We start from the raw sequence: 27,771 nt of genomic DNA, 5'->3' as shown, positions 1-27,771 counted from the left end.
CGAGCTCTGGCCGTGGTGCTGAAGCCTGCCATACTACCAGCGCGCGCGAGCGGCGTCACGACTACAGCTGCGCACACAACACACACACGCCAGCCTTGAGGTTGCCCTAACCAGTTCTCTTCTGCGTGTTGAACAAACGCTAAATTCGTAATCATATCCATGATGTGCACAAATAGGCAGCCTAATGTGCGAGAGAAAGGGGAGAGAGCGAAAATAGAGAAGAAGATAGGCCTATACTACAGACTACACTGATCTAACAGTATGACTTAACCTACAATAATACACCGTCATATCAGCCTACTGAGGGAGGGATCCTCACTGCTCTGATACAGACAGGCACAGCAGACCTCATCTGTCCATGGTCCTGAACCAAGATATGTACAACCTTCATCAAACTATGAAGCTTTTTAACTCATCTTTATTGCTGGTGGGGTTCTCTTTGGTCTCTTTCGGGTGTGTTTTTTTTCTTCTGCCACCCCCCTCGCGCTTGAGGAGAGGAGTCAGAGAGTTCAGGGTAATTTACTCTGAAAGGTCACCATCTGCCTCCCACCACCTCATGCCCCCCTCTCCCCGCCTACTGCCCCCCACCGTTATATATCGTCAGTTCACACACGCGGGGTCTATACCCGGCACGCGCGGCCTACCCCGGAGATCTACACCGTATCACTGAGCGTAGCTGTAGGCAACGGCACGAGCATGCATGAGGAACTGATGCTCAGGCTTCTTTCATGGTGGTGTCAGAACTGGGGGCTTTTCGGTTTCTCTGTCGTCTGTGGCGTAGGCCATGTGCTAGAATATGGCGAAATTGCCCCCTATAGATCCTGATTTACGGTCAGTTTAGCATTTATACCCAGAATGGTGTCGTTCTTTCGTAGAGGAAACGTTAGATCCATGAAGTCATATTAAGCTTGCTTGAGTTATTATCACAACACAAACTAGTCTATTCTGAACAAGGGAAGACAAGTCGGCTACAGCTTTACAAGCACACAATACTGCCACCTGGCCACTGTTGAGGATATGAAGGTCTACTTTATTAGAATGTACTGTAGGTCTCAGTGGACATTTAGGCCTGCTAATTGGGGGAAAGAAAAGTGCACAAAATAGAAAAAGGCTAACTATTTTCTGGTTTCAGTTTTTATTTCAAATGAAGTTTGTGATAGCATTTTCCACACACTCGTTTGCCTTTTTCAAAATAATACAAAATCCATATACTTCTACGCAATAACTTCTGATCATAAACTCTGACATGGTAGCAACAAAGGGAATTTGCTACAGCTCCTCTCAAGAAAAAATATTAATTACATGTATTTTTTATAATAGATAAATTACTATCCTTTTTTCAGACTTTTCAATATAAAACTTTTTGTTTCTACTAAAAACTATTTAAAACATGAAAATGACATTCACAGATAGACTCATACAAGAATACACCCACGGCTGCATACTCACACAAATAAACACAAATAAGCAACTTCACAGAGACAGGAAGACAAACACACACCATCCAAGGGTCGCAAAATATAATTTGTTCTTCTTAATATGATGACTGAAAAATATGAATACTTTTATATGAATGTATGCATACAGTTAACATGTACAGTATGCCTAAAATTCAAATCATACCACAATATAGGAGATATTTATGTATATGTATATTAAGTATATGTTCACACAGAAATATAGACAAACAAATATAATATTAACTGACAAATATACACATCGTTCACCTGTGGAGTGTGTGTGTGTGTCCGTGTGTCTGTATGCTGTAGACGTAACATACAGTAGTAACATGTTACAACTATGTCAAGGCATAGGGGCAATATCCGTTAAAATGAGCTTTGTTTAAGTCCAAGACAGAACCCTTTTAAACATTTTCAGTAAAAACACAAATTAGTTAGGGAGATGTTACTTGCTACTGTCACAACTTGCTCCTTTGGGAGTTAAAGGCCCAGTGCACTCAAAAACGTGATATTACTATGTTTTATATATCCTGCCACACTATGAGTTTGGAATAATACTGTGAAATTGTGAAAATGATGATAATGCCATTTTAGTGTAAGAGCTGTTTGAAAAGACCGCCTGAAATGTCTCCCTGTTTTGGTGGGATGGACTTTTGGTCTGCATGGTGACATCACCAGTTAGTTAAGAGACCAACAAGAGAAATAGTTTCAAACCTCTCTGCCAATAACAGCTACAGTAGTTTTCAGTTTCCTAGAAAAATTCTTGCTTGAGAAATGGCTCTTTGCTAAGAAGTTATTTTGTTTCTTTTTGACCATTTTAGTTGAAAACAATCACAGTAAGGTACTTAATTGTTACCCAGAAAGGATTTGATATTGAGATAAAAACAGCTGAATTGGACCTTTAAGACACAGCTTGTTCTTCAGCATATTGTGGCAAATGCATTTCTGAAAATGAATGCATAAATGAATACAATGTTATTTCAATACCTACCATTCTTGAACATATTGATGGGTCAGATGATACAATTGAAATGTCTCAGGTAGTGGTATATTTTCTGTATGTAGCAGAGGTGGTTGGGTGTAACCTTGGCTGAGACCTGAACACTGGTATTAGCTCTCAGGGGTAATGCCTTGGCTTTAGTTCAGTGGGCTAACAGTCGTGAGGGCATAGGTTGGATACCTGGACAGTCACCAATAGACCATACAGTCGTTTCATTCTACCCCTGCTTGTTTTCAGATTGGGTGCGTTCTCAGGTTATGGACATCTCTCCACTATTGTCCTTTAAAAACAGGTCACTTGTACTAGGCCACCATTTTACATTTTGGTATGTTTTCACCAAATGTTGATGATGCTGTATAAACACTGAGGAGACATTTAAAATAGTTTTTTGGCATATAGAACACAAACATAGAAAACATACATCATAGAAACTTCCAGCAGGTTTCACACTGCTATTGGGTTATACCTTCTGGGTCCCATCTATCCATACTAGCATACTACATAGTATGCATGGACAATACTTCACCTCATTCTAAGTAGTATGCAAGTTTGGCTACTGGGACAGAGCTCTGGACCCAGGTCCTGGGTGTACATACATCATCCACAGCATCTCTCAGCCATAGAAACAGAAAGAGTGGACATAGAAATCAGATATGTTCCATATTATGGAGCTCTGTACAATGTCATTGGCACATTATTTGCATATGCAGATAACCCATGAAATGTAATAAATGTAGTAAGTAACAAATTAACTCACATTCCAAAACATCCCTTCTATAACGGCTGTACATCTGGCCCAGAACACAATTCAATCCCCACTTTATGTGGTAATATATCCACTCTACCCACTCCATTTCTATGGTCTGATCATTACCATGGTAACCTGCACTTTGACTTCTAACCCCTTAAACCCTGACCCCTGGCTGACCTCGGCTGGAAGCCTGTTATTGGCTGGTCAGTGCCTCTTGGCCCGCTGAGCACTCTGGGTACATGAGGCGCAGCAGGCAGTCTTGTAGTAGGAGTAGACACACAGTCTGGCCTGAACCACCATCACACAGTTATGACGCCGGTCCCTGCAGTTCTCATCTACAGAGAGAGTAGAGCAGAGGAGAGGGGGAGAGGGAAGAGTGGAGGGGAGGAAGAGAGGGGGAGAGGGAAGAGGAGGAGAGGAGGGGAAAGGGAAGAGGAGGAGAGGGGAAAGAAAGGGTTAGATTTCAAATCTCACAAGCAACACACACTCACACATACTGTACAGTGCCTTCATAAAGTATTCACACCCCTTGACTTTTTCCACATTTTGTTGTTACAGCCTGAATTTAAAATGGATTAAATTGAGATTTTGTGTCACTAATCTACACACAATACCCCGTAATGTCAAAGTGGAATTATGTTTTTACAAATGTTTACAAATCAATAAAACATGAAAAGCTGAAATGTCTTGAGTCAATAAGTATTCAACCTTTGTTATGGCAAACCTAAATAAGTTCAGGAGTAAAAATGTGCTTAACAAGTCACATAATAAGTTGCATGGACTCACTCTGTGTGAAATAATAGTGTTTAACAGGATTTTTAAATGACTACCTCATCTCTGTATCCCACACATACATTTATCTGTAAGGTTCCTCAGTCAAACAGTGAATTTCAAGCACAGACCACGAAAGCCAGGGAGGTTTTCCAATGGTTCGCAAAGAAGGGCACCGATTGGTAGATGGGTAAAAAATCAAGCAGACTTGAATATCCCTTTGAGCATGGTGAAGTTATTAATTACACTTTGGATGGTGTATCAATACACCCAGTCACTACAAAGATACAGGTGTCCTTCCTAACTCAGTTGCTGGAGAGGAAGGGAATCATTCAGGGATTTCACCATGATGCCAATTGAGATGTTAAAACTGTTTAATGGCTATGATAGGAGAAAACTGAGGATGGAGCAACAACATTGTAATTACTCCAGAATACTAACATAAATGTGAAAAGAAGGAAGCCTGTACAAAAAGAACAAATATACATTCTGTTTACAACAAGGCACTAAAGTAATACTGCAAAAAATGTGGCAAAGATATGTTTTGGACAAATTCAACACAACACATAATTGAGTACCACTCTCCATATATTCAATCATGGTGGTGGCTGCATCATGTTATGGGTATGCTTGTCATCGGCAAGGCCTCGGGAGTTTTTTTAAGATAAAAATAAACGAAATAGAGCTAAGCACAGGCAAAATCTTAAAGAAAAACCTGATTCAGTCTGCTTTTCCACCAGACACTAGGAGATGAATTCAGGACAAATATATACCTTTCAAGGCCAAATATACACTGGAGTTGCTTACCAAGACGATACTGAATGTTCCTGAGTGGCCTAGTTACAGTTTTGACTTAAATCGGCTTGAACATCTATGGCAAGATTTGATAATGGCTGTCTAGCAATGATCAACAACTAACTTGATAGAGCTTGAATAATTGTTTTAAGAATAAATGTGCAAATATTGTACAATCCAGTTGTTAGCTCTTAGAGACTTGGAAAGAGTCACAGCTGTAATCACTGCCAAAGTAGATTCTAACATGTATTGACTCAGGGGGTTGAATACTTATCTAATCAAGACATATTAGTGTTTTATTTTCCATATATACAATTATTATCATTTATTTTTTGCAGTGACATTACAGAGTATTTTGTGTAGATCATTGATAGAAAATGACAATGAAGTCCATTTTAACTCCACTTTGTAACATCACATGTGGAAAAAGTATTTTCTGAAGGCACTGTAAACATACAGTATGTACACACACACACACACACACACACACACACACACACACACACACACCTGCGACATGTGGACTGCAGGGTATGGTATTGCAGAGCTGCTCCGGGTCAGGTTTGTCTGTAAGGGAGCATTCTGGGCTGTGCTGTTTGTCAGGTGTGAGACACCGTACTTCTCTGATCTGTAGCCCCTTACCACAGGAACGAGAGCACTGAGGGAGAGAGATAGAAGAGGAGAAAGAGAGAGGAGGATGGTCAACATCTTTCTCGTGATCAACAACCAACTGCAATTCAAGGTCGTAATTATGCTCTCTCTCTCTCTCTCTCTCTCTCTCTCTCTCTCTCTCTCTCTCTCTCTCTCTCTCTCTCTCTCTCTCTCTCTCCTCCTCTCCTCCTCTCCTCTCCTCTCCTCCCTCTCTCCTCCCTCTCTCCCCTCCTCCCTCTCTCTTCTCCTCCTTCTCTCCTCTTTCTCTCCTCTCCTCCTTCTCTCCTCTCCTCTCCTCCCTTTCTCCTCTCCTCCTTCTTATATCCTCTCCTCCCTCTCTCCTCCTCTCCTCTCCTCCTTCTCTCCTCTCTCTCCTCTCCTCCTCCTCCTCTCCTCCCCCTCTCCTTTCCTCCCTCTCTCCTCTTTCTCTCCTCTCCTCCTTCTCTCCTCTCCTCCCTCTCTCCTCTCCTCCTTTTCTCCTCCCTCTCTCCTCTCCTCCCTCTCTCCTCTCCTCCTTCTCTACTCTTTCTCTCCTCTCCTCCTTCTCTCCTCTCCTCTCCTCCTTCTCTCCTCTCCTCCTTCTCTCCTCTCCTCCCTCTCTCCTCTCCTCTCCTCCCTCTCTCCTCTCCTCCTTCTCTCCTCTCCTCCCTCTCTCCTCTCCTCCCTCTCTCCTCTCCTCCTCCTCTCCTCTCCTCCCTCTCTCACCGCGCTCCACTCTGTAGTAAACCACTGAGGCTGACATGCTTCCATCGCACACGTCTGCACCGAGGGAGGCTTTTCCAGCTGGGCACACTGGCTGATCGGTGCCACTTTGAAATCTGTCCCCATCTTCTCCACACAGATGGTGTCCCTTCGCTGAGTTCCATTCCCACATGGAGCGCTACACTGGAGGAGGGAAGAGAGGGAGGAGGGTGAGAAAAGAAGCAAGGAGTGAGAGGGAAGAGAGGCAGGAGAGGACAAAAGACGAGAGGGAAGAGAGGCAGGAGAGGACAAAAGACGAGAGGGAAGAGAGGCAGGAGAGGACAAAAGACGAGAGGGAAGAGAGGCAGGAGAGGACAAAAGACGAGAGGGAAGAGAGGCAGGAGAGGACAAAAGACGAGAGGGAAGAGAGGCAGGAGAGGACAAAAGACGAGAGGGAAGAGAGGCAGGAGAGGACAAAAGACGAGAGGGAAGAGAGGCAGGAGAGGACAAAAGACGAGAGGGAAGAGAGGCAGGAGAGGACAAAAGACGAGAGGGAAGAGAGGCAGGAGAGGACAAAAGACGAGAGGGAAAACATGACATTTTCTTCCTATTCATCTGCCATTACAGTACTATGCATTTCTTTTTATATGTAAATATCTATCCATCCATTCCAAAAAATAATTATTGAATTGAAGTGACTGATTATATTGGTAACAGTATTGATCGATGGCTGCCACACCCCCTGCTCCTCTTACCTGACCCCAGGGGCTACTGTACCACATGTAGGTGGGAGCACACGGACCCCCGTTACACGCCTTCATGTCCGCCGGTTTGTCCCCCAAACACTCTCCTCCCTCTCTCCCTCCACGGGTCAGACACAACACCTCTCTCCTCTGAACCCCTGGACCACACGGGGCTGAACACTGAGAGAGAGAGAGAGAGAGAGAGAGAGAGAGAGAGAGAGAGAGAGAGAGAGAGAGAGAGAGAGAGAGAGAGAGAGAGAGAGAGAGAGAGAGAGAGAGAGAGAGAGAGAGAGAGAGAGAGAGAGAGAGAGAGAGAGATGGGGGTATTAGAGAAGTCAGTGTATTGATGTAGAATGAGCATGTACCGTATCTGTGTCTGTGTCCCTATGTCTGTATGTCTGTGTGTGTGTGTGTGTGTGTGGGTGTAGTACTCACAGTGTTGGACCAGCCAGTGAAGTACCAGTTGGTTACACAGGGCCCCATGTGACAGTCCTCACTTCCTTGTGGGCGGAGCCTGGCGTTACACTCCTTGTCATTCACCACGCTGCCATGGTCACTGACACAGCGGACATTACGAGTTCTCTTCCCCATGCCACAGTCCACTGAGCACTGTTGAGTTCAAATGAGAATGTTAGGAAAACCTAGAGTAGAACAAAGACATTGGAAAACAGGATGGATCACAACCTATAGACGTCAACACACATTCTCATAAAGGTCAAACTAAGCACACATACACCATTCCCCAGTGTGAATATTAACATACCCCCCTGCCACACACTCACACACACACTTTCTATACTCACAGAGCTCCAGTCGGTGCCTATCTCCCAGTGTGAGCAGAGTCGTAGCTGGCAGGACTGGGTGAGGTCAGGTGGGGTTAGGTTGGAGCAGCGTTGTGGTTGAACCATGGTGGAACGGTTCCCAAAGCTCTGTCTGCACTGAAGCTGTCTCTGCTGTACTCCCATACCACAAGACACACTGCACTCTGACCATGAGCTGGCCTCGAAGCTACACATACACACAGACACACACAGACACACACACAGACACACACAGAGACACACAGAGACACACACACAGAGACACACAGAGACACACACACAGAGAGACACACAGAGACACACACAGACACACAGAGACACACACAGAGACACACAGACACACACAAAGACACACAGAGACACACACACAGATACACACAGAGACACACACACAGAGAGACACACAGAGACACACACAGGCACACAGAGACACACACAGACACACACAGAGACACACAGACACACACAGAGACACACAGAGACACACACACAGAGAGACACACAGAGAAACACACAGACACACAGAGACACACACAGACACACACAGAGACACACACAAAGACACACACAAAGACACACAGACACACACAGACACACACAGAGACACACAGACACACACAGACACACACATGCAGAGGAGAGAGAGATGAGGAGAGGGTTAATACATATATACACTAGACACTATGATTATTGCTTATGGCTGTTCATAGATCCACACACTCACAATGCTGGGCAGGGGTGTGTGTTGCAGGGCTCCTCCTCAGGGGAGGGTCTTGTTGCTGAGTCACACTTCCTGTCTGGGACTTCCTCGTCAGTATGGCGGTTAATACACAGGATCGCCCTGTACTGGGACCCTGAAACACATCATCCTCATCACCACCACCACCATCATCATCACCATCACCATCAGTACCCTGTAATGCAGGGTTCCTCGACTGGGGGCCCAGGGGCCAAATTTGGCTTGTGGCTGATTTTATGAGCCCAACTCCCATTTTTATTTTATTGTTGGACATCAAAGACTGTAAAAACCAGAAAAACAGCTCCAATTGATTTCAATTTCTGAAATCTGTTTCAAATTATTCCTACGCATAATAGAGAGATACTGTATTTGTGATTGTATACAAATATAAGCAAGGTTAGAAATGATGATGTTTTAGTCAAATATTATATCTGTTGGGCTTCTTTTTTAAGGTCGATTATGGTCGATTATGTTCTGACCCCCTGACCATCCGCTCAACAAAATATCGTCCCGCAGCTGAATCTAGTTGATGATCCCTGCTGTACTGGGAGCCTGGTAGGAAAGTTATAGGATGAATCTAGTTGATGATCCCTGCTGTACTGGGAGTCTGGTAGGAAAGTTATAGGATGAATCTAGTTGATGATCCCTGCTGTACTGGGAGCCTGGTAGGAAAGTTATAGGATGAATCTAGTTGATGATCCCTGCTGTACTGGGAGCCTGGTAGGAAAGTTATAGGATGAATCTAGTTGATGATCCCTGCTGTACTGGGAGCCTGGTAGGAAAGTTATAGGATGAATCTAGTTGATGATCCCTGCTGTACTGGGAGCCTGGTAGGAAAGTTATAGGATGAATCTAGTTGATGATCCCTGCTGTACTGGGAGCCTGGTAGGAAAGTTATAGGATGAATCTAGTTGATGATCCCTGCTGTACTGGGAGCCTGGTAGGAAAGTTATAGGATGAATCTAGTTGATGATCCCTGCTGTACTGGGAGCCTGGTAGGAAAGTTATAGGATGAATCTAGTTGATGATCCCTGCTGTACTGGGAGCCTGGTAGGAAAGTTATAGGATGAATCTAGTTGATGATCCCTGCTGTACTGGGAGCCTGGTAGGAAAGTTATAGGATGTGTTCGAGCTGATCACTTTTGTCAAGTCATTGACGAGGTCACCGCCTTTCAAAGTGTGTTGCCTTACTATCGTCAACCAATCATTAGAGGGCTTTTGTTTGACCCACGCGAACGGGACCAAAGACGTGACTGAAACAGGAAACAACTTTGCCGCATTCAAAGATGATCTATTATATTGACAAGATAGCCGAGTGACCGCTCTAACAATGGAAATACTGTCCTTAATGATTTGAAGGCAGGCGAGATCAGGTGGGACCATTCAAGCCAATGAGAGGGCAGATATGCGTGTGAATAACAGGCACAACTAATGTGCATCCACTTATATTAGTACATTTGTAACAGCTTAAACATAAACATCATGAAACTTGTATTCTATTAAATAAGCCTCACTTAATTCGACACTCTCTCATAGACCTCGATACAAATAAGAGCTTATCTCACGTGGACAGATTTTGGGTAGAGTAAATTCGATCGCTTCGCCTCTTCCTCTCTGCAGGGATTCATATGTATGCAGTGGATATGTACAAATTAATGTGATATTTGAGTCTCTCTCTCCCCAATTGATAGTACAATTTACACACATATATTTAGAGTTTGTGATTGTGTGATATGGGGATCGACATGACAAAGAAAAGCTTTTATAAACAATGAACCCTGCCATGTTACACTGAGCCTTGCTGTTCCCCTTTCTGCTGTAGCAGACGCACCTCCCCCGACCTCACTTCTCCACTTTCAGCTACAGTCGGTTGCTTTAGTCTTACCACACAAACGCACCCATAAACTGTCTCATTCTAACAGCTCCAAGGAAATCACTGTTTCAGTTCAACAGTGTTCCACTTCCCTTGAATAACCACAAGAGGGAGATGTAACACAGCAAGCCTCTGAGAAGTATGATGAAGTTGTTGCCATTAGACACTGATCTAAGGCCAGTTTTGTGTTTTCCCTCCTTATGGTATAGGTCAGGATTTGGGAGCATTTTGCTGAACCTAGAACTGTATCAGGAGGAAAATTCTACACACAGCGAACTATGATTATAGGCACACACATGCACATGCACGCCCAAACACACACACATATACACATACATACCCACAGTCCAAGTATTTTTTTAACTCTGACCTTTGCCACATGAAGCAGTACACTCAGTGAGCTCGCCCCTCCTCCATACAAAGGGTGACTGGGTGTCGAGGGGCAGGTCGGTACGAGGTGGGATTCGAGCATTCCGATTGGGTACCGAGCCTCGGGGGCGGGAGCTCTCAGCTGTCCATCTGTCTGCGGAAGAAGAGGAGAAGGAAGAGGACGAAGAGGAGATGGGGGGAGGAGGGATAGGGTCTTCCACTGTTATAATGAGAGAACCTGAGAGCGAGAGAGAGATAGAGAGAGAGCGAGAGAGAGAGAGAGAGATAGAGATAGAGAGAGAGAGAGGCAGGGAGAAATGGAAGGAAGGGAACAAATAAAAACAGAGAGAGAGTGAATCACTTGTTCGAGCTGATGATGTAAAAATGATGTCATTTTTAGTTTCAGACACACCCTCTCACTTCTCTTACCCCTCTTGCTCCCCTTTCCCTAAACCCTCTCGCCAAACTTTTCTCCCCCTCACCCATAGCCTTCAACTCCCTCCCCCTGCTTCTCTCACCCTTCTTCACTCACCCCTACCCGTATCACCCCTCCCCTCCCCTCACCCCTGGCCACACCCACACATCTAAAGTACACTACTCAGACTCACTCTCTCCAGTCTGGCTTGGATTAGTTCTATTTACTGTCAATTACATCTAGACAGATGATATATCATTCCTTAACATTAGACACATAATACATCTTTATTCTTAAAGGACAGTAACAGAGAATAGAGCGTGACATCATCCCATGCTACTTCCTCGTCCTATTCCCTGACAATCTACTTCCTGGTCCTATTCCCTAATGATCTACTTCCTGGTCCTATTCCCTAACGATCTACTTCCTGGTCCTATTCCCTGACGATCTACTTCCTGGTCCTATTCCCTAACGATCTACTACCTGGTCCTATTCCCTGACGATCTACTTCCTGGTCCTATTCCCTGACGATCTACTTCCTGGTCCTATTCCCTAATGATCTACTTCCTGGTCCTATTCCCTAACGATCAACTTCCTGGTCCTATTCCCTAACAATCTACTTCCTGGTCCTATTCCCTAACAATCTACTTCCTGGTCCTATTCCCTGACGATCTACTTCCTGGTCCTATTCCCTAATGATCTACGTCCTGGTCCTATTCCCTAACAATCTACTTCCTGGTCCTATTCCCTAATGATCTACTTCCTGGTCCTATTCCCTAACGATCTACTTCCTGGTCCTATTCCCTGACGATCTACTTCCTGGTCCTATTCCCTAACGATCTACTACCTGGTCCTATTCCCTGACGATCTACTTCCTGGTCCTATTCCCTGACGATCTACTTCCTGGTCCTATTCCCTAATGATCTACTTCCTGGTCCTATTCCCTAACGATCAACTTCCTGGTCCTATTCCCTAACAATCTACTTCGGGGTCCTATTCCCTAACAATCTACTTCCTGGTCCTATTCCCTGACGATCTACTTCCTGGTCCTATTCCCTAATGATCTACGTCCTGGTCCTATTCCCTAACAATCTACTTCCTGGTCCTATTCCCTAACAATCTACTTCCTGGTCCTATTCCCTGATGATCTACTTCCTGGTCCTATTCCCTAACGATCTACTACCTGGTCCTATTCCATGACGATCTACTTCCTGGTCCTATTCGCTGACGATCTGACTGGTCACTATCACACAGCTTTATTCTGAACACCACGGGAAAATAACAGGGGGAAGAGGAGAAAAGAGGAATGTCAGACTCACTAGTGTCTCTCAGGGGTTCCCTCCCTCCATCCCTCGGTCGTTCCCTCTCTACTTCTCTCTCTCTAGGCCTCTCTCTTTCTCTCTCTCGCGGCCTCTCCCTCTCTTCCGCTTTCTTTTCTGTTGGGATGTAGAATTCATAGTCGATCCCTGGATTCTGCCTATGGAAGATGATCTGGAGAACGACAGAGAGAGAGAGTAGGAGTAAGAGGGAGAGAGAGAGAGAAGGAGTAAGAGGGAGAGAGAAAAAGGTGAGAGGGATAGAGAAATATATTTCAAAAAGGGGTGCAATGTGAGGTAGAGATTCCAGAGGTTGTCTACATGTAATCAGCTTCACTCTGCATTACATGGGTCTGTGAGGGCAACATTTAATCTTCTAATTTCTGATCTTTATAACCTCCATTTTTCATATTGTATTAATCTCGTTCTAAATACAGGTCAACCCATAGAGATGAAGCTGGTAGGTTTCCAGGGAGACATTGTTCTAACTTTATCCCTCAGAGCCCTCTCTCTCCCACAGCTAGGGAAACCTCAGAGGTATGCTGCATCTCTTTAATCAAATCTTAGCCTGGGCCTGGTGTTGATGTTATTAAATCTTAGCCTGGGCCTGGTGTTGGTGTTATTAAATCTTAGCCTGGGCCTGGTGTTGGTGTTATAAAATCTTAGCCTGGGCCTGGTGTTGGTGTTATTAAATCTTAGCCTGGGCCTGGTGTTGGTGTTATTAAATCTTAGCCTGGGCCTGGTGTTGGTGTTATTAAATCTTAGCCTGGGCCTGGTGTTGGTGTTATTAAGCCTGGCTATCTTAGCAGGCTCAGCCCAAGCCTCAGTCTAGCTGTGTTTAACCAAGGATAATGCTAGCATCACATGCCCTGTCTTCATGGTGATCTATATAAACTACAGGACAACATAACCCTGTCTTCATGGTGATCTATATAAACTACAGGACAACATAACCCTGTCTTCATGGTGATCTATATAAACTACAGGACAACATAACCCTGTCTTCATGGTGATCTATATAAACTACAGGACAACATAACCCTGTCTTCATGGTGATCTATATAAACTACAGGACAACATAACCCTGTCTTCATGGTGATCTATATAAACTACAGGACAACATAACCCTGTCTTCATGGTGATCTATATAAACTACAGGACAACATAGCCCTGTCTTCATGGTGATCTATATAAACTACAGGACAACATAGCCCTGTCTTCATGGTGATCTATATAGACTACAGGACAACATAACCCTGTCTTCATGGTGATCTATATAAACTACAGGACAACATAACCCTGTCTTCATGGTGATCTATATAGACTACAGGACAACATAACCCTGTCTTCATGGTGATCTATATAGACTACAGGACAACATAACCCTGTCTTCATGGTGATCTATATAAACTACAGGACAACATAACCCTGTCTTCATGGTGATCTATATAAACTACAGGACAACATAACCCTGTCTTCATGGTGATCTATATAGACTACAGGACAACATAACCCTGTCTTCATGGTGATCTATATAAACTACAGTACAACATAACCCTGTCTTCATGGTGATCTATATAAACTACAGGACAACATAACCCTGTCTTCATGGTGATCTATATAAACTACAGGACAACATAACCCTGTCTTCACGGTGATCTATATAAACTACAGGACAACATAACCCTGTCTTCATGGTGATCTATATAAACTACAGGACAACATAACCCTGTCTTCATGGTGATCTATATAAACTACAGGACAACATAGCCCTGTCTTCATGGTGATCTATATAAACTACAGGACAACATAGCCCTGTCTTCATGGTGATCTATATAGACTACAGGACAACATAACCCTGTCTTCATGGTGATCTATATAAACTACAGGACAACATAACCCTGTCTTCATGGTGATCTATATAAACTACAGGACAACATAACCCTGTCTTCATGGTGATCTATATAGACTACAGGACAACATAACCCTGTCTTCATGGTGATCTATATAGACTACAGGACAACATAACCCTGTCTTCATGGTGATCTATATAAACTACAGGACAACATAGCCCTGTCTTCATGGTGATCTATATAAACTACAGGACAACATAACCCTGTCTTCATGGTGATCTATATAGACCACAGGACAACATAACCCTGTCTTCATGGTGATCTATATAAACTACAGGACAACATAGCCCTGTCTTCATGGTGATCTATATAGACTACAGGACAACATAACCCTGTCTTCATGGTGATCTATATAAACTACAGGACAACATAACCCTGTCTTCATGGTGATCTATATAAACTACAGGACAACATAACCCTGTCTTCATGGTGATCTATATAAACTACAGGACAACATAACCCTGTCTTCATGGTGATCTATATAAACTACAGGACAACATAACCCTGTCTTCATGGTGATCTATATAAACTACAGGACAACATAACCCTGTCTTCATGGTGATCTATATAGACTACAGGACAACATAACCCTGTCTTCATGGTGATCTATATAAACTACAGGACAACATAACCCTGTCTTCATGGTGATCTATATAAACTACAGGACAACATAACCCTGTCTTCATGGTGATCTATATAAACTACAGGACAACATAACCCTGTCTTCATGGTGATCTATATAAACTACAGGACAACATAACCCTGTCTTCATGGTGATCTATATAAACTACAGGACAACATAACCCTGTCTTCATGGGGATCTATATAAACTACAGGACAACATAACCCTGTCTTCATGGTGATCTATATAAACTACAGGACAACATAACCCTGTCTTCATGGTGATCTATATAGACTACAGGACAACATAACCCTGTCTTCATGGTGATCTATATAAACTACAGGACAACATAACCCTGTCTTCATGGTGATCTATATAAACTACAGGACAACATAACCCTGTCTTCATGGTGATCTATATAAACTACAGGACAACATAACCCTGTCTTCATGGTGATCTATATAGACTACAGGACAACATAACCCTGTCTTCATGGTGATCTATATAGACTACAGGACAACATAACCCTGTCTTCATGGTGATCTATATAAACTACAGGACAACATAGCCCTGTCTTCATGGTGATCTATATAAACTACAGGACAACATAACCCTGTCTTCATGGTGATCTATATAGACCACAGGACAACATAACCCTGTCTTCATGGTGATCTATATAAACTACAGGACAACATAACCCTGTCTTCATGGTGATCTATATAAACTACAGGACAACATAAACCTGTCTTCATGGTGATCTATATAAACTACAGGACAACATAACCCTGTCTTCATGGTGATCTATATAGACTACAGGACAACATAACCCTGTCTTCATGGTGATCTATATAAACTACAGGACAACATAACCCTGTCTTCATGGTGATCTATATAGACTACAGGAAACTACAGGACAACATAACCCTGTCTTCATGGTGATCTATATAAACTACAGGACAACATAACCCTGTCTTCATGGTGATCTATATAAACTACAGGACAACATAGCCCTGTCTTCATGGTGATCTATGTAGACTACAGGACAACATAACCCTGTCTTCATGGTGATCTATATAGACTACAGGACAACATAACCCTGTCTTCATGGTGATCTATATAAACTACAGGACAACATAACCCTGTCTTCATGGTGATCTATATAAACTACAGGACAACATAACCCTGTCTTCATGGTGATCTATATAAACTACAGGACAACATAACCCTGTCTTCATGGTGATCTATATAGACTACAGGACAACATAACCCTGTCTTCATGGTGATCTATATAAACTACAGGACAACATAACCCTGTCTTCATGGTGATCTATATAAACTACAGGACAACATAACCCTGTCTTCATGGTGATCTATATAGACTACAGGAAACTACAGGACAACATAACCCTGTCTTCATGGTGATCTATATAAACTACAGGACAACATAACCCTGTCTTCATGGTGATCTATATAAACTACAGGACAACATAACCCTGTCTTCATGGGGATCTATATAAACTACAGGACAACATAACCCTGTCTTCATGGTGATCTATATAAACTACAGGACAACATAACCCTGTCTTCATGGTGATCTATATAGACTACAGGACAACATAACCCTGTCTTCATGGTGATCTATATAAACTACAGGACAACATAACCCTGTCTTCATGGTGATCTATATAAACTACAGGACAACATAACCCTGTCTTCATGGTGATCTATATAAACTACAGGACAACATAACCCTGTCTTCATGGTGATCTATATAGACTACAGGACAACATAACCCTGTCTTCATGGTGATCTATATAGACTACAGGACAACATAACCCTGTCTTCATGGTGATCTATATAAACTACAGGACAACATAGCCCTGTCTTCATGGTGATCTATATAAACTACAGGACAACATAACCCTGTCTTCATGGTGATCTATATAGACCACAGGACAACATAACCCTGTCTTCATGGTGATCTATATAAACTACAGGACAACATAGCCCTGTCTTCATGGTGATCTATATAGACTACAGGACAACATAACCCTGTCTTCATGGTGATCTATATAGACTACAGGACAACATAACCCTGTCTTCATGGTGATCTATATAAACTACAGGACAACATAACCCTGTCTTCATGGTGATCTATATAAACTACAGGACAACATAACCCTGTCTTCATGGTGATCTATATAAACTACAGGACAACATAACCCTGTCTTCATGGTGATCTATATAGACTACAGGACAACATAACCCTGTCTTCATGGTGATCTATATAAACTACAGGACAACATAACCCTGTCTTCATGGTGATCTATATAAACTACAGGACAACATAACCCTGTCTTCATGGTGATCTATATAAACTACAGGACAACATAACCCTGTCTTCATGGTGATCTATATAAACTACAGGACAACATAACCCTGTCTTCATGGTGATCTATATAAACTACAGGACAACATAACCCTGTCTTCATGGTGATCTATATAGACTACAGGAAACTACAGGACAACATAACCCTGTCTTCATGGTGATCTATATAAACTACAGGACAACATAACCCTGTCTTCATGGTGATCTATATAAACTACAGGACAACATAACCCTGTCTTCATGGGGATCTATATAAACTACAGGACAACATAACCCTGTCTTCATGGTGATCTATATAGACTACAGGACAACATAACCCTGTCTTCATGGGGATCTATATAAACTACAGGACAACATAACCCTGTCTTCATGGTGATCTATATAAACTACAGGACAACATAACCCTGTCTTCATGGTGATCTATATAGACTACAGGACAACATAACCCTGTCTTCATGGTGATCTATATAAACTACAGGACAACATAACCCTGTCTTCATGGTGATCTATATAAACTACAGGACAACATAACCCTGTCTTCATGGTGATCTATATAAACTACAGGACAACATAACCCTGTCTTCATGGTGATCTATATAGACTACAGGACAACATAACCCTGTCTTCATGGTGATCTATATAAACTACAGTACAACATAACCCTGTCTTCATGGTGATCTATATAAACTACAGGACAACATAACCCTGTCTTCATGGTGATCTATATAAACTACAGGACAACATAACCCTGTCTTCATGGTGATCTATATAAACTACAGGACAACATAACCCTGTCTTCATGGTGATCTATATAAACTACAGGACAACATAACCCTGTCTTCATGGTGATCTATATAAACTACAGGACAACATAGCCCTGTCTTCATGGTGATCTATATAAACTACAGGACAACATAGCCCTGTCTTCATGGTGATCTATATAGACTACAGGACAACATAACCCTGTCTTCATGGTGATCTATATAAACTACAGGACAACATAACCCTGTCTTCATGGTGATCTATATAAACTACAGGACAACATAACCCTGTCTTCATGGTGATCTATATAGACTACAGGACAACATAACCCTGTCTTCATGGTGATCTATATAGACTACAGGACAACATAACCCTGTCTTCATGGTGATCTATATAAACTACAGGACAACATAACCCTGTCTTCATGGTGATCTATATAAACTACAGGACAACATAACCCTGTCTTCATGGTGATCTATATAGACTACAGGACAACATAACCCTGTCTTCATGGTGATCTATATAAACTACAGTACAACATAACCCTGTCTTCATGGTGATCTATATAAACTACAGGACAACATAACCCTGTCTTCATGGTGATCTATATAAACTACAGGACAACATAACCCTGTCTTCATGGTGATCTATATAAACTACAGGACAACATAACCCTGTCTTCATGGTGATCTATATAAACTACAGGACAACATAACCCTGTCTTCATGGTGATCTATATAAACTACAGGACAACATAGCCCTGTCTTCATGGTGATCTATATAAACTACAGGACAACATAGCCCTGTCTTCATGGTGATCTATATAGACTACAGGACAACATAACCCTGTCTTCATGGTGATCTATATAAACTACAGGACAACATAACCCTGTCTTCATGGTGATCTATATAAACTACAGGACAACATAACCCTGTCTTCATGGTGATCTATATAGACTACAGGACAACATAACCCTGTCTTCATGGTGATCTATATAGACTACAGGACAACATAACCCTGTCTTCATGGTGATCTATATAAACTACAGGACAACATAGCCCTGTCTTCATGGTGATCTATATAAACTACAGGACAACATAACCCTGTCTTCATGGTGATCTATATAGACCACAGGACAACATAACCCTGTCTTCATGGTGATCTATATAAACTACAGGACAACATAGCCCTGTCTTCATGGTGATCTATATAGACTACAGGACAACATAACCCTGTCTTCATGGTGATCTATATAGACTACAGGACAACATAACCCTGTCTTCATGGTGATCTATATAAACTACAGGACAACATAACCCTGTCTTCATGGTGATCTATATAAACTACAGGACAACATAACCCTGTCTTCATGGTGATCTATATAAACTACAGGACAACATAACCCTGTCTTCATGGTGATCTATATAGACTACAGGACAACATAACCCTGTCTTCATGGTGATCTATATAAACTACAGGACAACATAACCCTGTCTTCATGGTGATCTATATAAACTACAGGACAACATAACCCTGTCTTCATGGTGATCTATATAAACTACAGGACAACATAACCCTTTCTTCATGGTGATCTATATAAACTACAGGACAACATAACCCTGTCTTCATGGTGATCTATATAAACTACAGGACAACATAACCCTGTCTTCATGGTGATCTATATAGACTACAGGAAACTACAGGACAACATAACCCTGTCTTCATGGTGATCTATATAAACTACAGGACAACATAACCCTGTCTTCATGGTGATCTATATAAACTACAGGACAACATAACCCTGTCTTCATGGGGATCTATATAAACTACAGGACAACATAACCATGTCTTCATGGTGATCTATATAAACTACAGGACAACATAACCCTGTCTTCATGGTGATCTATATAGACTACAGGACAACATAACCCTGTCTTCATGGTGATCTATATAAACTACAGGACAACATAACCCTGTCTTCATGGTGATCTATATAAACTACAGGACAACATAACCCTGTCTTCATGGTGATCTATATAAACTACAGGACAACATAACCCTGTCTTCATGGTGATCTATATAGACTACAGGACAACATAACCCTGTCTTCATGGTGATCTATATAGACCACAGGACAACATAACCCTGTCTTCATGGTGATCTATATAAACTACAGGACAACATAGCCCTGTCTTCATGGTGATCTATATAGACTACAGGACAACATAACCCTGTCTTCATGGTGATCTATATAAACTACAGGACAACATAGCCCTGTCTTCATGGTGATCTATATAAACTACAGGACAACATAACCCTGTCTTCATGGTGATCTATATAGACCACAGGACAACATAACCCTGTCTTCATGGTGATCTATATAAACTACAGGACAACATAGCCCTGTCTTCATGGTGATCTATATAGACTACAGGACAACATAACCCTGTCTTCATGGTGATCTATATAGACTACAGGACAACATAACCCTGTCTTCATGGTGATCTATATAAACTACAGGACAACATAACCCTGTCTTCATGGTGATCTATATAAACTACAGGACAACATAACCCTGTCTTCATGGTGATCTATATAAACTACAGGACAACATAACCCTGTCTTCATGGTGATCTATATAGACTACAGGACAACATAACCCTGTCTTCATGGTGATCTATATAAACTACAGGACAACATAACCCTGTCTTCATGGTGATCTATATAAACTACAGGACAACATAACCCTGTCTTCATGGTGATCTATATAAACTACAGGACAACATAACCCTTTCTTCATGGTGATCTATATAAACTACAGGACAACATAACCCTGTCTTCATGGTGATCTATATAAACTACAGGACAACATAACCCTGTCTTCATGGTGATCTATATAGACTACAGGAAACTACAGGACAACATAACCCTGTCTTCATGGTGATCTATATAAACTACAGGACAACATAACCCTGTCTTCATGGTGATCTATATAAACTACAGGACAACATAACCCTGTCTTCATGGGGATCTATATAAACTACAGGACAACATAACCATGTCTTCATGGTGATCTATATAAACTACAGGACAACATAACCCTGTCTTCATGGTGATCTATATAGACTACAGGACAACATAACCCTGTCTTCATGGTGATCTATATAAACTACAGGACAACATAACCCTGTCTTCATGGTGATCTATATAAACTACAGGACAACATAACCCTGTCTTCATGGTGATCTATATAGACTACAGGACAACATAACCCTGTCTTCATGGTGATCTATATAGACCACAGGACAACATAACCCTGTCTTCATGGTGATCTATATAAACTACAGGACAACATAGCCCTGTCTTCATGGTGATCTATATAGACTACAGGACAACATAACCCTGTCTTCATGGTGATCTATATAGACTACAGGACAACATAACCCTGTCTTCATGGTGATCTATATAAACTACAGGACAACATAACCCTGTCTTCATGGTGATCTATATAAACTACAGGACAACATAACCCTGTCTTCATGGTGATCTATATAAACTACAGGACAACATAACCCTGTCTTCATGGTGATCTATATAGACTACAGGACAACATAACCCTGTCTTCATGGTGATCTATATAAACTACAGGACAACATAACCCTGTCTTCATGGTGATCTATATAAACTACAGGACAACATAACCCTGTCTTCATGGTGATCTATATAAACTACAGGACAACATAACCCTGTCTTCATGGTGATCTATATAAACTACAGGACAACATAACCCTGTCTTCATGGTGATCTATATAAACTACAGGACAACATAACCCTGTCTTCATGGTGATCTATATAGACTACAGGAAACTACAGGACAACATAACCCTGTCTTCATGGTGATCTATATAAACTACAGGACAACATAACCCTGTCTTCATGGTGATCTATATAAACTACAGGACAACATAACCCTGTCTTCATGGGGATCTATATAAACTACAGGACAACATAACCCTGTCTTCATGGTGATCTATATAAACTACAGGACAACATAACCCTGTCTTCATGGTGATCTATATAGACTACAGGACAACATAACCCTGTCTTCATGGTGATCTATATAAACTACAGGACAACATAACCCTGTCTTCATGGTGATCTATATAAACTACAGGACAACATAACCCTGTCTTCATGGTGATCTATATAAACTACAGGACAACATAACCCTGTCTTCATGGTGATCTATATAGACTACAGGACAACATAACCCTGTCTTCATGGTGATCTATATAGACTACAGGACAACATAACCCTGTCTTCATGGTGATCTATATAAACTACAGGACAACATAGCCCTGTCTTCATGGTGATCTATATAAACTACAGGACAACATAACCCTGTCTTCATGGTGATCTATATAGACCACAGGACAACATAACCCTGTCTTCATGGTGATCTATATAAACTACAGGACAACATAGCCCTGTCTTCATGGTGATCTATATAGACTACAGGACAACATAACCCTGTCTTCATGGTGATCTATATAGACTACAGGACAACATAACCCTGTCTTCATGGTGATCTATATAAACTACAGGACAACATAACCCTGTCTTCATGGTGATCTATATAAACTACAGGACAACATAACCCTGTCTTCATGGTGATCTATATAAACTACAGGACAACATAACCCTGTCTTCATGGTGATCTATATAGACTACAGGACAACATAACCCTGTCTTCATGGTGATCTATATAAACTACAGGACAACATAACCCTGTCTTCATGGTGATCTATATAAACTACAGGACAACATAACCCTGTCTTCATGGTGATCTATATAAACTACAGGACAACATAACCCTGTCTTCATGGTGATCTATATAAACTACAGGACAACATAACCCTGTCTTCATGGTGATCTATATAAACTACAGGACAACATAACCCTGTCTTCATGGTGATCTATATAGACTACAGGAAACTACAGGACAACATAACCCTGTCTTCATGGTGATCTATATAAACTACAGGACAACATAACCCTGTCTTCATGGTGATCTATATAAACTACAGGACAACATAACCCTGTCTTCATGGGGATCTATATAAACTACAGGACAACATAACCCTGTCTTCATGGTGATCTATATAAACTACAGGACAACATAACCCTGTCTTCATGGTGATCTATATAAACTACAGGACAACATAACCCTGTCTTCATGGTGATCTATATAAACTACAGGACAACATAACCCTGTCTTCATGGTGATCTATATAAACTACAGGACAACATAGCCCTGTCTTCATGGTGATCTATATAAACTACAGGACAACATAACCCTGTCTTCATGGTGATCTATATAAACTACAGGACAACATAGCCCTGTCTTCATGGTGATCTATATAAACTACAGGACAACATAACCCTGTCTTCATGGTGATCTATATAAACTACAGGACAACATAACCCTGTCTTCATGGTGATCTATATAAACTACAGGACAACATAGCCCTGTCTTCATGGTGATCTATATAAACTACAGGACAACATAACCCTGTCTTCATGGTGATCTATATAAACTACAGGACAACATAGCCCTGTCTTCATGGTGATCTATATAAAATACAGGACAACATAACCCTGTCTTCATGGTGATCTATATAGACTACAGGACAACATAACCCTGTCTTCATGGTGATCTATATAAACTACAGGACAACATAGCCCTGTCTTCATGGAGATCTATATAAACTACAGGACAACATAACCCTGTCTTCATGGTGATCTATATAAACTACAGGACAACATAGCCCTGTCTTCATGGTGATCTATATAAACTACAGGACAACATAGCCCTGTCTTCATGGTGATCTATATAAACTACAGGACAACATAGCCCTGTCTTCATGGTGATCTATATAAACTACAGGACAACATAACCCTGTCTTCATGGTGATCTATATAAACTACAGGACAACATAACCCTGTCTTCATGGTGATCTATATAAACTACAGGAAAACATAGCCCTGTCTTCATGGTGATCTATATAAACTACAGGACAACATAACCCTGTCTTCATGGTGATCTATGTAAACTACAGGACAACATAACCCTGTCTTCATGGTGATCTATATAAACTACAGGACAACATAACCCTGTCTTCATGGTGATCTATATAAACTACAGGACAACATAACCCTGTCTTCATGGTGATCTATATAAACTACAGGACAACATAACCCTGTCTTCATGGTGATCTATATAAACTACAGGACAACATAGCCCTGTTTTCATGGTGATCTATATAAACTACAGGACAACATAACCCTGTCTTCATGGTGATCTATATAGACTACAGGACAACATAACCCTGTCTTCATGGTGATCTATATAGACTACAGGACAACATAACCCTGTCTTCATGGTGATCTATATAAACTACAGGACAACATAACCCTGTCTTCATGGTGATCTATATAAACTACAGGACAACATAACCCTGTCTTCATGGTGATCTATATAAACTACAGGACAACATAACCCTGTCTTCATGGTGATCTATATAAACTACAGGACAACATAACCCTGTCTTCATGGTGATCTATATAAACTACAGGACAACATAACCCTGTCTTTATGGTGATCTATTTAAACTACTGGACAACATAACCCTGTCTTCATGGTGATCTATATAAACTACAGGACAACATAACCATGTCTTCATGGTGATCTATATAGACTACAGGACAACATAACCCTGTCTTCATGGTGATCTATATAAACTACAGGACAACATAGCCCTGTCTTCATGGTGATCTATATAAACTACAGGACAACATAACCCTGTCTTCATGGTGATCTATATAAACTACAGGACAACATAGCCCTGTCTTCATGGTGATCTATATAAACTACAGGACAACATAACCCTGTCTTCATGGTGATCTATATAAACTACAGGACAACATAACCCTGTCTTCATGGTGATCTATATAAACTACAGGACAACATAACCCTGTCTTCATGGTGATCTATATAAACTACAGGACAACATAACCCTGTCTTCATGGTGATCTATATAAACTACAGGACAACATAACCCTGTCTTCATGGTGATCTATATAAACTACAGGACAACATAACCCTGTCTTCATGGTGATCTATATAAACTACAGGACAACATAACCCTGTCTTCATGGTGATCTATATAGACTACAGGAAACTACAGGACAACATAACCCTGTCTTCATGGTGATCTATATAAACTACAGGACAACATAACCCTGTCTTCATGGTGATCTATATAAACTACAGGACAACATAACCCTGTCTTCATGGGGATCTATATAAACTACAGGACAACATAACCCTGTCTTCATGGTGATCTATATAGACTACAGGACAACATAACCCTGTCTTCATGGGGATCTATATAAACTACAGGACAACATAACCCTGTCTTCATGGTGATCTATATAAACTACAGGACAACATAACCCTGTCTTCATGGTGATCTATATAGACTACAGGACAACATAACCCTGTCTTCATGGTGATCTATATAAACTACAGGACAACATAACCCTGTCTTCATGGTGATCTATATAAACTACAGGAGAACATAGCCCTGTCTTCATGGTGATCTATATAAACTACAGGACAACATAACCCTGTCTTCATGGTGATCTATATAAACTACAGGACAACATAACCCTGTCTTCATGGTGATCTATATAAACTACAGGACAACATAACCCTGTCTTCATGGTGATCTATATAGACTACAGGACAACATAACCCTGTCTTCATGGGGATCTATATAAACTACAGGACAACATAACCCTGTCTTCATGGTGATCTATATAGACTACAGGACAACATAACCCTGTCTTCATGGTGATCTATATAAACTACAGGACAACATAGCCCTGTCTTCATGGTGATCTATATAAACTACAGGACAACATAACCCTGTCTTCATGGTGATCTATATAAACTACAGGACAACATAACCCTGTCTTCATGGTGATCTATATAAACTACAGGACAACATAACCCTGTCTTCATGGTGATCTATATAAACTACAGGACAACATAACCCTGTCTTCATGGTGATCTATATAAACTACAGGACAACATAGCCCTGTCTTCATGGTGATCTATATAAACTACAGGACAACATAACCCTGTCTTCATGGTGATCTATATAAACTACAGGACAACATAGCCCTGTCTTCATGGTGATCTATATAAACTACAGGACAACATAACCCTGTCTTCATGGTGATCTATATAAACTACAGGACAACATAACCCTGTCTTCATGGTGATCTATATAAACTACAGGACAACATAGCCCTGTCTTCATGGTGATCTATATAAACTACAGGACAACATAACCCTGTCTTCATGGTGATCTATATAAACTACAGGACAACATAGCCCTGTCTTCATGGTGATCTATATAAAATACAGGACAACATAACCCTGTCTTCATGGTGATCTATATAGACTACAGGACAACATAACCCTGTCTTCATGGTGATCTATATAAACTACAGGACAACATAGCCCTGTCTTCATGGAGATCTATATAAACTACAGGACAACATAACCCTGTCTTCATGGTGATCTATATAAACTACAGGACAACATAGCCCTGTCTTCATGGTGATCTATATAAACTACAGGACAACATAGCCCTGTCTTCATGGTGATCTATATAAACTACAGGACAACATAGCCCTGTCTTCATGGTGATCTATATAAACTACAGGACAACATAACCCTGTCTTCATGGTGATCTATATAAACTACAGGACAACATAACCCTGTCTTCATGGTGATCTATATAAACTACAGGAAAACATAGCCCTGTCTTCATGGTGATCTATATAAACTACAGGACAACATAACCCTGTCTTCATGGTGATCTATGTAAACTACAGGACAACATAACCCTGTCTTCATGGTGATCTATATAAACTACAGGACAACATAACCCTGTCTTCATGGTGATCTATATAAACTACAGGACAACATAACCCTGTCTTCATGGTGATCTATATAAACTACAGGACAACATAACCCTGTCTTCATGGTGATCTATATAAACTACAGGACAACATAGCCCTGTTTTCATGGTGATCTATATAAACTACAGGACAACATAACCCTGTCTTCATGGTGATCTATATAGACTACAGGACAACATAACCCTGTCTTCATGGTGATCTATATAGACTACAGGACAACATAACCCTGTCTTCATGGTGATCTATATAAACTACAGGACAACATAACCCTGTCTTCATGGTGATCTATATAAACTACAGGACAACATAACCCTGTCTTCATGGTGATCTATATAAACTACAGGACAACATAACCCTGTCTTCATGGTGATCTATATAAACTACAGGACAACATAACCCTGTCTTCATGGTGATCTATATAAACTACAGGACAACATAACCCTGTCTTTATGGTGATCTATTTAAACTACTGGACAACATAACCCTGTCTTCATGGTGATCTATATAAACTACAGGACAACATAACCATGTCTTCATGGTGATCTATATAGACTACAGGACAACATAACCCTGTCTTCATGGTGATCTATATAAACTACAGGACAACATAGCCCTGTCTTCATGGTGATCTATATAAACTACAGG

The 27,771-nt window shown here is 41.2% G+C and overlaps 1 protein-coding gene across 1 annotated transcript in view; it reads right to left on the bottom strand.

The window, feature by feature from the left end:
- Window positions 1-1,118: 1,118 nt before the first annotated feature.
- The window catches only part of LOC139572559 (thrombospondin type-1 domain-containing protein 4-like), a gene marked incomplete at its 5' end in the record, with an annotated part of 46,753 nt that continues 20,100 nt past the window's right edge, over window positions 1,119-27,771 (bottom strand). Inside the window, 9 exons of the mRNA XM_071395270.1 lie at window positions 1,119-3,546; window positions 5,288-5,435; window positions 6,134-6,313; window positions 6,865-7,032; window positions 7,288-7,461; window positions 7,656-7,860; window positions 8,398-8,527; window positions 10,656-10,892; window positions 12,389-12,560. Of these exons, the coding sequence (XP_071251371.1) occupies window positions 3,416-3,546; window positions 5,288-5,435; window positions 6,134-6,313; window positions 6,865-7,032; window positions 7,288-7,461; window positions 7,656-7,860; window positions 8,398-8,527; window positions 10,656-10,892; window positions 12,389-12,560 (1,545 nt within the window). The remainder of the gene's footprint in view (window positions 3,547-5,287; window positions 5,436-6,133; window positions 6,314-6,864; window positions 7,033-7,287; window positions 7,462-7,655; window positions 7,861-8,397; window positions 8,528-10,655; window positions 10,893-12,388; window positions 12,561-27,771) is intronic.

Source organism: Salvelinus alpinus, chromosome 4 (assembly GCF_045679555.1).
Source record: "Salvelinus alpinus chromosome 4, SLU_Salpinus.1, whole genome shotgun sequence".
In the NCBI taxonomy this organism is placed as follows: domain Eukaryota; kingdom Metazoa; phylum Chordata; class Actinopteri; order Salmoniformes; family Salmonidae; genus Salvelinus; species Salvelinus alpinus.
The sequence above is the reverse complement of the archived record's forward strand: the minus strand, read 5'-3'. Positions and strand labels throughout refer to the sequence as shown.